The sequence below is a fragment of the Branchiostoma belcheri genome, unplaced genomic scaffold, assembly GCF_001625305.1.
Source record: "Branchiostoma belcheri isolate BF01 breed outbred unplaced genomic scaffold, Haploidv18h27 scaffold66, whole genome shotgun sequence".
NCBI classification, from domain to species: domain Eukaryota; kingdom Metazoa; phylum Chordata; class Leptocardii; order Amphioxiformes; family Branchiostomatidae; genus Branchiostoma; species Branchiostoma belcheri.
The window spans coordinates 555,778-567,509 of record NW_017804309.1 but is presented as its reverse complement, the minus strand read 5'-3'; the positions used below and the strand labels follow the sequence as shown (position 1 = coordinate 567,509).

General features: G+C 40.4%; 1 protein-coding gene across 6 annotated transcripts in view; it reads left to right on the top strand.

Moving 5' to 3' along the window:
* Positions 1 to 11,732, top strand: part of LOC109483816 (ras guanyl-releasing protein 3-like) — a 38,968-nt gene that overhangs the window by 5,856 nt on the left and 21,380 nt on the right. For 5 of the 6 annotated variants that reach the window (XM_019786951.1, XM_019786952.1, XM_019786949.1 and 2 more), the window contains exons 2-4: positions 57 to 236; positions 9,763 to 9,918; positions 11,379 to 11,484. In XM_019786951.1, coding sequence (XP_019642510.1) covers positions 146 to 236; positions 9,763 to 9,918; positions 11,379 to 11,484 — 353 coding nt within the window. In that variant the 5' untranslated portion in view covers positions 57 to 145. Of the gene's footprint in view, positions 1 to 56; positions 237 to 5,182; positions 5,506 to 9,762; positions 9,919 to 11,378; positions 11,485 to 11,732 lie in introns of those variants that run through there. The other variant, XM_019786953.1, reaches the window with a different exon arrangement.

Genomic DNA, 11,732 nt, shown 5'->3' with positions numbered 1-11,732 from the left:
TTTCTCACTCCAGGTCAAGGTCTGTCCACCTAACCCAGTCCCTGTGATTTTCGCAGGTTTGTGTCGCCAGTGGTGAAGATTTGCTGGGAAATGAGGGGAGGATGCGTGTGATGCGGCCGGAGCTACAGCATTGTCAGGACTGGAGATGAGACAGTATGGGGTTGAGATGGCCCGCTTTACATCCGCCAAGATGAACAAGTTTCGACGCAAGCTCAGCTCACTGGGTGGCAGCACAGGTCAGTTGTCCATGTTTACTTCAAACAATTTTGAACTTTTGTTCTTCCTTTATTGAACCTTGAATTTAACATCAGTGTTTAGATATTAGCATTAGCTTCTGTCAGTTTGCAGCAGCTAGGTACTGAAGTATTCTCTAGTCTCTTCAGTTTTTTGTCCCCAATTATCCCCCAATATCAGTATCAGTTAAAGCCCCATTTGCATGGATATGTAATGAAGACTCATTGTGTTCCATTTTTTGAGCTGACCCCACAGTGTGGAAAACTGTCCAAACTACAGTGTTTTGCAGAGCCACAGAAAAGTAGACAGTTGCATTTTAATGAGAAGCTCTGTATAGATTCAGTCAGTGCAGGCCAGTTCTTCTCATTTACTTTTTCTCATTCCCATTTACTCATTATTGAGTAGAAAATTAACCCCAATTGTATGATGATGAAATTGACTGCACGTATAATATAATGACTTTCATAGTCAAAAGATTTTGTTCATGTACATGTATTATATATAGTAGTTTGGCTGTGATGTGAATGACGTATATGTGCAGCCAGGGCTGCCCAAATGAGCCGTGGTATTATAAAGGACTAGTCCTGCTGACAACACAAAATGGAGTTTGACAGGTAAAAAGAGGAATTTTAATGAGTCTCAGTCTGTGTTCTATACAAGAATGTTCCAGTGATTCAGTAAGTTAATTAGGCAAATCTGATGGGACAAAAACGTCATGCATCCCACTAGAGGTGGCCTAATGGCATCCTTTCATCTTCAGTGCACCCAGGGACTGTGGGATTGGGGGTCAGTGCTCCTCAGTGCTTTATCATCTATGACAGAATAAGGTCTCCAGATTAACCAAGGAAGGCCTATTTGTTTCTTAATAGGGGGTTAATTGTCACTTTTGTACAACCTATAAGTAGATGTGGCTGTATTGTTTAAAAGGTTCACTGTGGAGAACAGCTTTCCCCCCTCATTCTCAGCTGTTGAATCTAGAAACTATCAAAAGTGGAGTTGCTGAGGAATTAACACTTTCTGTGATAATATGGTACATTTACATGTACATGTATATCTCTCAAATTTCCCATGCATTTTCTCTCGTATCATTTTGGATGGGTTGTCTCGGGTTTGTGTATATGTTTGTCTGGACAAAGTAGGTTGACAGCAGGTTGGATGGGGGGAAGATTGACAGGCAGTATGACAGGAGGTCAAAAGGTTAGACACAGGAAATGGATTGAACTTGAAGATCCCAGAATCTGGGCAGGAGACCGCGGGGGAATTAGAGGTCGATGTCTGAGGGAATTCAGAATACTCTAACCATGGAGGTACTCGAACTGTCCTAGTCCTGACAGATGTTTGTCATACAATCTCTTCACATGTTCCAATAAATTACCGAAAGTTTCAAATACTCCCTGGAGTCTGAAATCTCTGCTTCTTCTTCTGTTCCATATCGTGTATTGGACAACCACAAGAGGGTGAAGGCTGGAGAAGACATCTGTTATTGTTGAGAAAGTGTGCAAATTAAGGTTGCAGAAACTCAGATTTCCCCGGGGAAAGTTTATAGAACCATTTTAACACCTCTTTGCTGGAGCAAAATTGCTCTTGCCCGTTCAACAGCAAAAAAATCTCTTGACATGAATGTTTATCTCGTTTTGGTCCCATGTCTCCAAAAGTAATCTGATCTTCATGTATGGTAAGTTGTAGGATCATCATATCAAGAGATATGACAAAAGGCATACCTAAAATAACCAGTCTGAAACACATTCATCTTCTCAGACACATTCATCTTGCCATCCCTAGTCTCTGTGAGACTCCTTGTGAGTTGATGTAAAGATGGTAAAAATTGACCAAATATGGAGAATAATGATTATGAAGTCATTATCAGTCAGTTAATCTGAATTCATGTCATCATCATCAGTCAGTCAATTTGAATTCATGTCAAAAGGCTAATTGCAAGTGACGAAATAACCATTTCTGTTAACAGACAAAAGACAGAGAGCATTATATGAGATGATATGTAACTCTATGTATGGCCAATGTATTCTGTTACCTTGTTATTTTCACAGCAAGGCAAGGAGTCCAGTAGTGACTATATACTGCCAAGTGAAAAATCGAAGATTTGGATTAGTGAAGGCCCATACATCAAAGCTGTGCCACACCAGGCCTTCACAGCTGGCTGTGATGTCTGGAGAATATTCAGTGTCTCTGGCTCTACTTGCAAAGTAAACACCCTTGACTTTCAAGCCATTTGATTTGGAGGAAAAAAAATTAATTTTACAAACCTGTAAATTGACACATTTGTAACTGGATTGAACCTAGTGCTGTAGGAGATATCAACTGCAAACTGCATCTGAATGATTCAGTTTGTTAACATTCATACTGTGTACTAAAACTCTCTCCACTAAAAATTATCTTCCTTCCAAATACTAGTATGCTCTTAGAATATAGCCCAAAAGAACATAAAATGCATAACCTGAAGATGGTCCTTGCATTAAAAGCTTGGTTTGATAGAGTGCCTTACATTCAACTGCCTTTAGGAGTTTCTTTCCATCTCAAGTTAACAAAATATATAGCCTTCAGTAAAGTAGAAAGTCCAGTTACCGGTACAAATATATATAGATTGAAGAGTCAGTGAATCTCAATAAAGGACGTCACATGTATGAATGTGGTCCTTTTGCCATTGTATCATATCCAGCAACTGTTTAAATCGAATTTGCAAGCATTAAAATTTTGGAAATAGCACCAAGCCAAAAGTGCTCCTCGCTCTGTTGGGCATGTTGATTTATAGCTATTAGACAGGCCTGATGCACAGTAGCTGATGCTTGCCTTGGGCCCTTCTCATGTGTCACACATATGGAAGGTGTTAGATGGGGAGTTGATAAGGTGTGGATATAAATGATGGCTTACCCCTACTGAGCACTGACATGGGGGAGAATAATTCTGCCAGAGCAGCAAGGAATCTAACACCACCTACTTGAGTACATTCTAATTCAAAAATGTAAACTGAAAAGCCCAGAATGACAATACCATAGTTTAGATGGAAGTAGTAGAGAACTGAAAGGTCTCAGAAGCCTTAAATCTGTCTTGGTCACAGTAAGTTCCTGTCACGGTCGTCTGGAACAGCTTCAAGATTCATGACAGGGAGGATTGCCTTAAAGTTTCTTCCATCTTTGGACTTTTGACATCTTTGGACATTTTTTTGCTGTGGATGCCTTCAACTATGTCCATGGGTGTCAAAATATTTATTTGATACTTTCATCTTGGTATCAACAATCTTGGTTCTCTTTAAACCTCCTCGGTATCAGCAGTGCCACAGTGCATCAGAAAAACATGACTAAGATGCATGAAAATAGTTTCTACATTGTGTACATGTATTTTGTTGCTGTCAAGCTTCTTCTCAGTCAGCCCCAACATTGTGTTGAAGCAATGTTGCTGTAACCACCTGTTGTCTTGCAGGTAAATCTGAGAGTTAACACAGCAGAAATTTTAGTCAGCACGTCAGCTCGACCCCCACTGACGTCAGCAGAATGATACCAGCGTCACCGCAAGTTTATGGGTTAAACAAAACCTGTTTTGATAACTGTTGTGTTTGTACTGACATAGCTGCCCTCTGTGTTTGCTTTACTTGGCAGTTATCATATTAACATCACTGCAAAGGGAGTGAAGCATTTTGTTTGGCTTATCTGACGGTATCATGATGTCTGTGTGTATGTGCATGTATACGTGTGCATGTGCATGTGTGTATGTTTCTGAAGTATGGCAGCTGACTTCCAAAGTTAGATAAACAAGGTGAGTCCTTGTGGTTTTGGTGTTATCAAAATTGATTCAGACGCATTGAATAAGCTCAAGGAATCAGGGCTGTTTTATTGGAAAGAATACTGGGAGCAGATGGGAAAGCCATCCTATCACATCCTCCTGTTCTTCTAGTTTGCACACAATACTCTCTTTGATATTCTATTGTCCTTTGGTATTACTATACTTGATGTGATTACTTCAAACTTTGATTCTGATATTCTTGATAAGCCCTTGCCATTTATTAGTAGTAATTGCCTGACATCATCCCCAGCCAGACCTCGGGTCCATTCAAATGCATCAGTGGTAAATCACCGGAGATGTGGGGCAGTAGTTATGGAAACCCTTTTCCACGGTTGGTTTACCTCATTGTCAAAGCTAACAGGACGTAATGTACAGAACTGTGTCCATTTCTGAGAAAGACATCTGAACAGGATGTTTGACCTGTTTCCTCTCCAGCAAGGCAGCCATTGTCAAGATTTATTTTACAAATTGTGCGTTCATCTTTCAAGGTAGAGGAAGATAGAACTGCATATTACTGATTAAATGTAGTCATATAGTTGGTAGCAGGAAGAGTGATGGGGAAAGATACAAGATATCTTTATTGGTTTGTCGCAGTTCAACCGTGAACTGAATTATAAACCAATGTACAACCAGGTTTTAGAAACACTTTCAATGAGGTGTAAATTAACACTTAAAAACCATAGAACTATGAGTGTTATGGACAATAATATTCCACAAAATACATATCTGTCATAAAGTCCACATCTACGTTACAGAATACTAGAAATCATAATCACTTAACAATTGTGTGAGATATGGTATCAGAGAGTGGCTATATCTCTGAGTGTTTGCCTTCGGAATATTCAGTGAAAGGAAAAGTGCTGAGATAATCAAGAAACTTTTTAAAAATTCATAGCTTATTGTGGTTTGTTTAGATGGTAAATGTACTCTCCATCAGAAACAATTTACATTGAATATAATTTCAACTTAAGTAAAATATTTTTTCAAGTTCAGTTTGTTTGGATGGATGGGGTGAAATTTTTTTTTCTCTCCCTACATGATAACTTCCATCCTGGGACAGAGGGACAGGTCCTGGAGACAGCCCTGAGCACACATTGTTGCCCCAATTGTTTCATTATTGCCAGTCAGCTGATTTTCTACGTGGAAGAACATGGAACACATGACTGCCTCTAACTGCGCACAACAAGAACCGGTCCCATTAGGTGACGTCTGCTTTCCAACAGAACTGCAATTTGTAATATGACAGAGCTGTCATTTACCAGCCCTTTAAGTTGCCGGTGCACAGCGGTGGTCACACATTAATTCTGTCTGTGGGTGCCGTCCTAACAAGTGTGTGGGTTCCATTAGTTGGAATGGCCGGTGTTTGAAGTCTGTGGTCACCCGCCCATTCGTCCATTCAAGGAGACAAGCGGAGAATCATGAATCTGAAGGGTAAACTGTCGCAGCTTGGGGGCCAGTGGAGGACTCTCAAAGGTCAGGCATATGTTCAGCAGGTTTATCTGCATAAATATTTAGGATTGCTCGGAAATCAAAGGGACTGACAGGATAGTTTTCGGTAAATGATCCTCTCTTGAACATGGAATTCTGACTGTGTTCAGCCTGTTTTTGACATTGCTGTTGATAAACACTGGGGCTCGAAATACTTTTTCCTTGTTGTCTGCATAGCCAATGTTGCATGTTGTAAGAAACTTCAAGTGCAATTTTGATAAACTCTCTGCAAATACCCAACCCATTAATTACTCCTGTCATAATTAGACAACATGAGCTTAAAGAATACTCTTTATTAGCTTGTTGTCAAGCCTGAAATGTTTCACAGTGTAAAACTGCAAGCTATCTGTATTTTAACTATAATCTAGAAACTCTCGCTGCAAATTACAGGTTGTAGGTGGGTATCCTGAGCCTTTAAGTCAAATCTATCAAAAGAAGTAGTCTGGTAACAGCTTTGATTTGTATGGTATAGTATTACCAATGCAGCTTGTCTTGTTGTACTAGCTGACTAATTATCTAATTACCCAGCCACTGAATTACAGGCCATTTCAATGTACCTTGCTACGTTTGGGTGGCAGGAACAGGGGGAAATACAGAAAACTAAGAATTAAGATAATGTGCAATTTAGACTTTCTTGACGCTTCTTCTCATATTTCTTAAGCTCTAGCACACTGAAGTAGCTGTTTGGATACCTGTTTGTTACAGGTTAGTGAGTTCTGCAGGGAGGAGGTTAAAAGTGGTATATGCATGTACTAGGATGATATAAACATCAGAGACACATTGCTTACATGTACATGAATGTCCTAAAGTCAATGTATCTATTTTTGTTGGAACAGCCTGTGTTTGTTGCCCCTACATCTTGGAGAGCTGTTTACACGAAACAAAGAACAGGACACACAGGTCACTCTACCCTCAAATCAATTGGAGTCTTTTTTTTATCGTAGTTGAAAGAGGGATGTATTCGGTTTGTGCGTCATCACCAGGCTATACGTCACACATGGATTAAAGTATGAGCCCCTAAATGTACCTCCTTTCAGCTGGATGATGGTCCTTACCTGACAGAGATGCCGGGCTACCCAAGAAAAATGAGCCAGCATATAGATAGCTTATTTTTCCTCAGTGATTGAATCATAATGTCCTTCAGGGTGGGTTTTCCTTGATGTTGGCAAAAGCTTGGTTATGTAAAGTGTATCCAGGCAGCTATGAATACGGCTTCGGGTGTTTGAAGCTCCTCGTACAGATAAATAGACCCCGGCTCAGGCAGATATGATATACTAGGATGCCTGTAGCTGTACATAGCTTTTGACTCTATCTTTTGATACTATCTTATATAAAGTGGTCATCATTGTGTAAGAGCCACAGGCCATGAATAAATGATCATCAGTTGTCACTCCAGGAGTCCTAATTTATGACTCTCAAACTGTCCTATCTTTGACTATGGGATCTTTTTTGATTGCCTGGGATGCCTGTAGCTGTATATAGCTTTTTTTACTCAGCTATGTTATATGAAATGGTCATCATTATGTAAGAGCCGAAGCTGATCACTTATTGCTCCAGGAGTCCCAATTTATGACTCTCAAACTGTGGTATCATAGACCATAGGACAGATTTTGCAATACAAGTGTGTATAAGGCCATACCAAATTACCAATCTATTCTCTTGCTTCTGGCACACCTTTGTAAAAATGAATGACTAGATAAAAATAGAAAACTGGAAGGAAAACTTGAACAGAGATTTCCCTTGGACCGAGTCATCTGTAAATTCAATTTTCATGGCCTTAAACTCCAAAACTTGTGTATCAACTAACAGAAGCCCTGGTACTAGCTAACTCCATCTATTTCCTCCACTACTATTATCCAGACCCCTGCAGGGTGATGTACCATTTTCCACTGATAACACTCCATTCAGGGATTAGCATGGTAGTGCTGTGTGCTTTCACGCTCCATTGAAAACCCATTCCTCAGTCCCAGGGGGACAAGGGAATTGTAACTGAGGCATTCCTCAGCCCTCTGCACTTCTACTAAGTTCCAGGCAATCTTGTGGTATGTGATCCCATGCATTAAATGAACTTCACTGTGAAACAGTTGTATGAGGCACAATATGTCATCATTTGTAAAAATTGTATGAAACATAGTATGAAATATTCTGCATTGATTCTGAACAACAAAATGTACATGGCTTCATGATGCTAAACCAGGAACAAATGCAAAAAATGTAACCTTTTGATTAACATGGGATGCATCTTGGAGAAATTTGCCCAAAGTTTTGTGACACATTTGATAGTTCTGACAAAAACATATTGGATGTCGCTAGACACAGTACAAGGCCTCCACAGTACAAAATAGCAAAGCACCTGTCTGGGAGGAAAGCAAAAGCAGCCACAAGCCAACAGGCTGCAAATGTAGTGTTTCCCCAAGTATTACCTGGAAAGGTCAATGGCTATTTCCAGCCAGCAGGAGTCTCAGTGTGTAACGTCAGCAATTCTGTTTGTGCCATGCTTTTCTTGAAACAGTCTTATCGTTGACATATCACCTTCTCATTGTAAGTCCCCGTCTCCGTCGTGTATGTTAGGTCTCGTTTCAACAGGGATGACTACCCGTCGCATTTCTAATGCCGTTGTTGCCTGAAGGACAAAGAAGGCAGCTTTTGAGGAGTGCAAACTCGACAGGAATAGCACCTTTGGGCTTCAGGTTGTCCCGGCAACTCTTTTTTGTGGCTCTGGTGTTGTGTCCCGGGGAGGAGAAAGAGCAGGAAAGAACACCAACCTTTTAGCGGGATGTACCACACCAGAAGCTTTCTTGGAATCTTTACAGACAGGATCATCGCAATTGGATTTCTTCCTGCTATTCGTAAATTTGCTTTCGTTTTCATCACGGTATGACATTATACAAAATTGACACCTTATATAATATTACATGTATTTGATGCAGAACTCAGTGAACTTTGTGAATGCAAAGCAGGTATGTGATGAGATTTTTTTTTGTCAGCAAGTTGGTTAAAAACCTGAGAGATTATATTTTGCTTTCAGATTAGGGTTGGGTTTCAAACAAAAATACTTAATCTATTTGCAATTCAGCAATTCTTCCAGTTGTTTTCATACATTGTATCATTGATAGAAGCATGGTTGAAATCCATGCATGCTAAAGTAAGCAAAACATTTGAAGGGACACCATATAGAATTTTTGTGCATTCAATGCTCCATTGACCTGGGTACAACTTCAACAAGGAGTTGACAGGAAAATAAAGAGATTATATATTATAGATTATATAACATTAGCCACATACCCACATGCTATTAACATAGTACACTGTATAGACATCAATATGTGTCACGATAAAAAGAGCATAGGTCCTAACTATAAACTGGGTACTTAGAAAAACTTGAATAGGCTAGCTACATCATTTATTTGAATTTTGCTTTACCTCATTAAAATGTGATTTATTATACATCTTTTAGACTCGTTATTTTATGTTGAACAGCACTTTAGTGTGCAAACAGGGAGAGAAGTGTATTAAGAGAGCTTGAGTCACACAAAAAGGGAACCAGCACAAGTTAAGGTTTGACTGAGCTCCAGAAGGATCGACTCTCACGGTCTAATGGAAGTCTTCCTAACTTCTACAGTTTATTGCCTGGTGTTTTAGCCTACCTGCCATTGTGGCACTTCAGTAGCAGTGGGGAAGGTGAAGGTACTAGTAGTTACTGTAACAGTATAATACATGCTCGTTACGGGGGAAGCTTTTCAGTATTGACCGAGGTTTATCATTCTTTTTCAGCCCCAAATTTTCATCCATCCTACCAGTTATATTTCAGCTTCTTTGAAATTAATTGCATTTTCTGATGGCTTCATTTTGATTTTTCAGATATTTGGCACTGTTGTGGGTCAGGTACCGTTTGTATTTGTTACTTCGCTGGGGGCGCAGCGGAGTAACAAATACAGATGGTACCCAGGCTAGCACTGTTGGCCATGTCATGAAGTTTTAACTTTTGTTCATCAGGGAGGACGGAATCGTTGAAATATTTTTGTCTCTCCTGAGCAGAAAAATGCCTGTCCAGTGACAGAATGACAAATGTTGGATGGAGCCCTGGTGTTGTCACTGGCTACTTTGTATCATGTACCCTTAGGCAGTACATTGCTGGTCTTAGACCAGCTGGTTTCTGGTATCGGCACGTCAAAATGGAGCATCGTACGTTGAAAGAGGCTGTTTGTTCTAAAGTGCACTGTTTACACGCCACCATTTCAGACAAAGATGCGGTAGTGTCTAAGATTGAGCTGCAGAACAGGCGACTGTCCAGCATCAGCGCCAACGGCATGGACGAGGAGAAGCTGATCGTGAAAGGTCAGCTGATCAAGGCTGCCTCTCTGGAGAAGCTGGCCATGCTCTGTGTGGACTGCTTTGGTAAGTCAGCGTTGTCCTTTGTTTCAAATTATCAAATCTTTTAGTAGACTACTGGATAGCCCCTTCAGTTTTTGAAAGCTGGTTTAGACTTAAAGTATTTTTTACTGACATAGAATGGTAGGTCAGCAAAAATATACTGTTATATACTATTTACAGCTCAGTGATGTAGACCAACATATTACATTTAACTAAGGAGTGGGTGGATGGATGGGTAAATGCTGGAAGGAACTCTGCCAGTTGCCAGACAGGACTTCTCATCTAATGAAGGATGCGACGCAGGCTTTGTCACAAATGGCATAGGTGGTTCACTTGACAAATATTGATATTCGAATACATAATATCAACATTTTTTTATGTTTTGGTATGGACATAATTCATTTTCCACTTATCTCAGCAGAATAAAATGAATCCCATTTTATAGAGCAAGAGCTACATTTGGAGCTCAGTGCAAAAGATGTTGCTTTTATGTCAGCTCATCTGTTGACCTCTTTGTTGAGGACATTGTTGACACTAAGCAAGCTGTTACTGCCTTGTCAGTGATGCAGTAATGACACCTGTAACATCGATTCATGTTTGGTTTGTCTGCTCCTTTTTGCACAATGTATGTCAAAGCAATTCCTTCTTTTAGCCACATCAGTTACCAGTGTATTTCGAATCCATGGTTCTCTTTTTAAGTAAAATTTTAGCAAGAGAACAAGGCAAAAGCAGAGAGCTTACAGAAAACTTGCATCCATGGTTTTATTTTCATTGTTTCTCCATCATGAATTCACAACACTGTAAATGTGTCTCCCTTGTATGGCTATGGTACCACAGAATTGTTTCAACCACAAATGTAAAAAACTCCATTTCTCTCCTTTTCCCTTCTTTTTAAAAGCTGGTTTACCACTTTGAAAGTAAATGAATTTACAGTCCCATTCTCAGCTGCTCCAGTCATTATAGCCCTGAGGAAGGTAGCAGAGCGACTGAAACGTTCAGAAAAACTTGCTTGTGTTGAAAGAAACCTCCAACATCCCTTGATCTACCGCAGAAAAACTGGCTGGGCCCTCCCTACAAAGGACTGGTGGGTGGGTGGGCTGATAAGGGGAGGGTCACTTGGGGCAGATCTAATCACCAGATGATTGGCCCACAAGGAGAAACTCCTAACAGCCTCTACACCACCTGTTGCATTAGATTCCTTTGATGCCTACTAAAACTTGTCTCCACCAAACTCCTTTGGGTTTCAGGAAAAATTGATAGAAATTGGCCAAATTGGGTGAATAATTTACCACAGGAGTAAGCTCAGGCCATGGCCATTGAGTTTAATACAGACTTAAAGTTTAAAGCTAGCTATACATTTTACCTTATTTGAGCAAGGAAATAGATATAAAGTGCCTTTCCCAGGGGCACAAAATTGGGCCCCGCAAACCCTTTGCGACACTTTGTGATTATGAATAACTTACATCATGATGTCCGCTGTTCAGACGATGCAGGGGAGCTCCAGGACAACCCGTTCTTCCCCAGGATGGTTTTCCTCATGCACAAATGGTTTGTGTCTTCTGAGGAGCTGGCAGCCCTGTTTATCAACCTATATCCTTATCTAATTATCTGCACTCACACTCAACGCTTATCATAGAGAGACAAAGAGGCGAGATGGGCTTGGTAAGTTTAATGTTTTAAACCATGAGAATCCACGGGTGGGTGGGTGGGAGAAAATTCAGATGAGCTCGAGTACGTGAGCTCCCACCGCCCGCTACTTGTGATGACAATAAACAGATGACCGCTGGGTCAAGTGAGGTCAGGGGTCGTATTCTGTGCATCTAATTAATTTCTTTGAT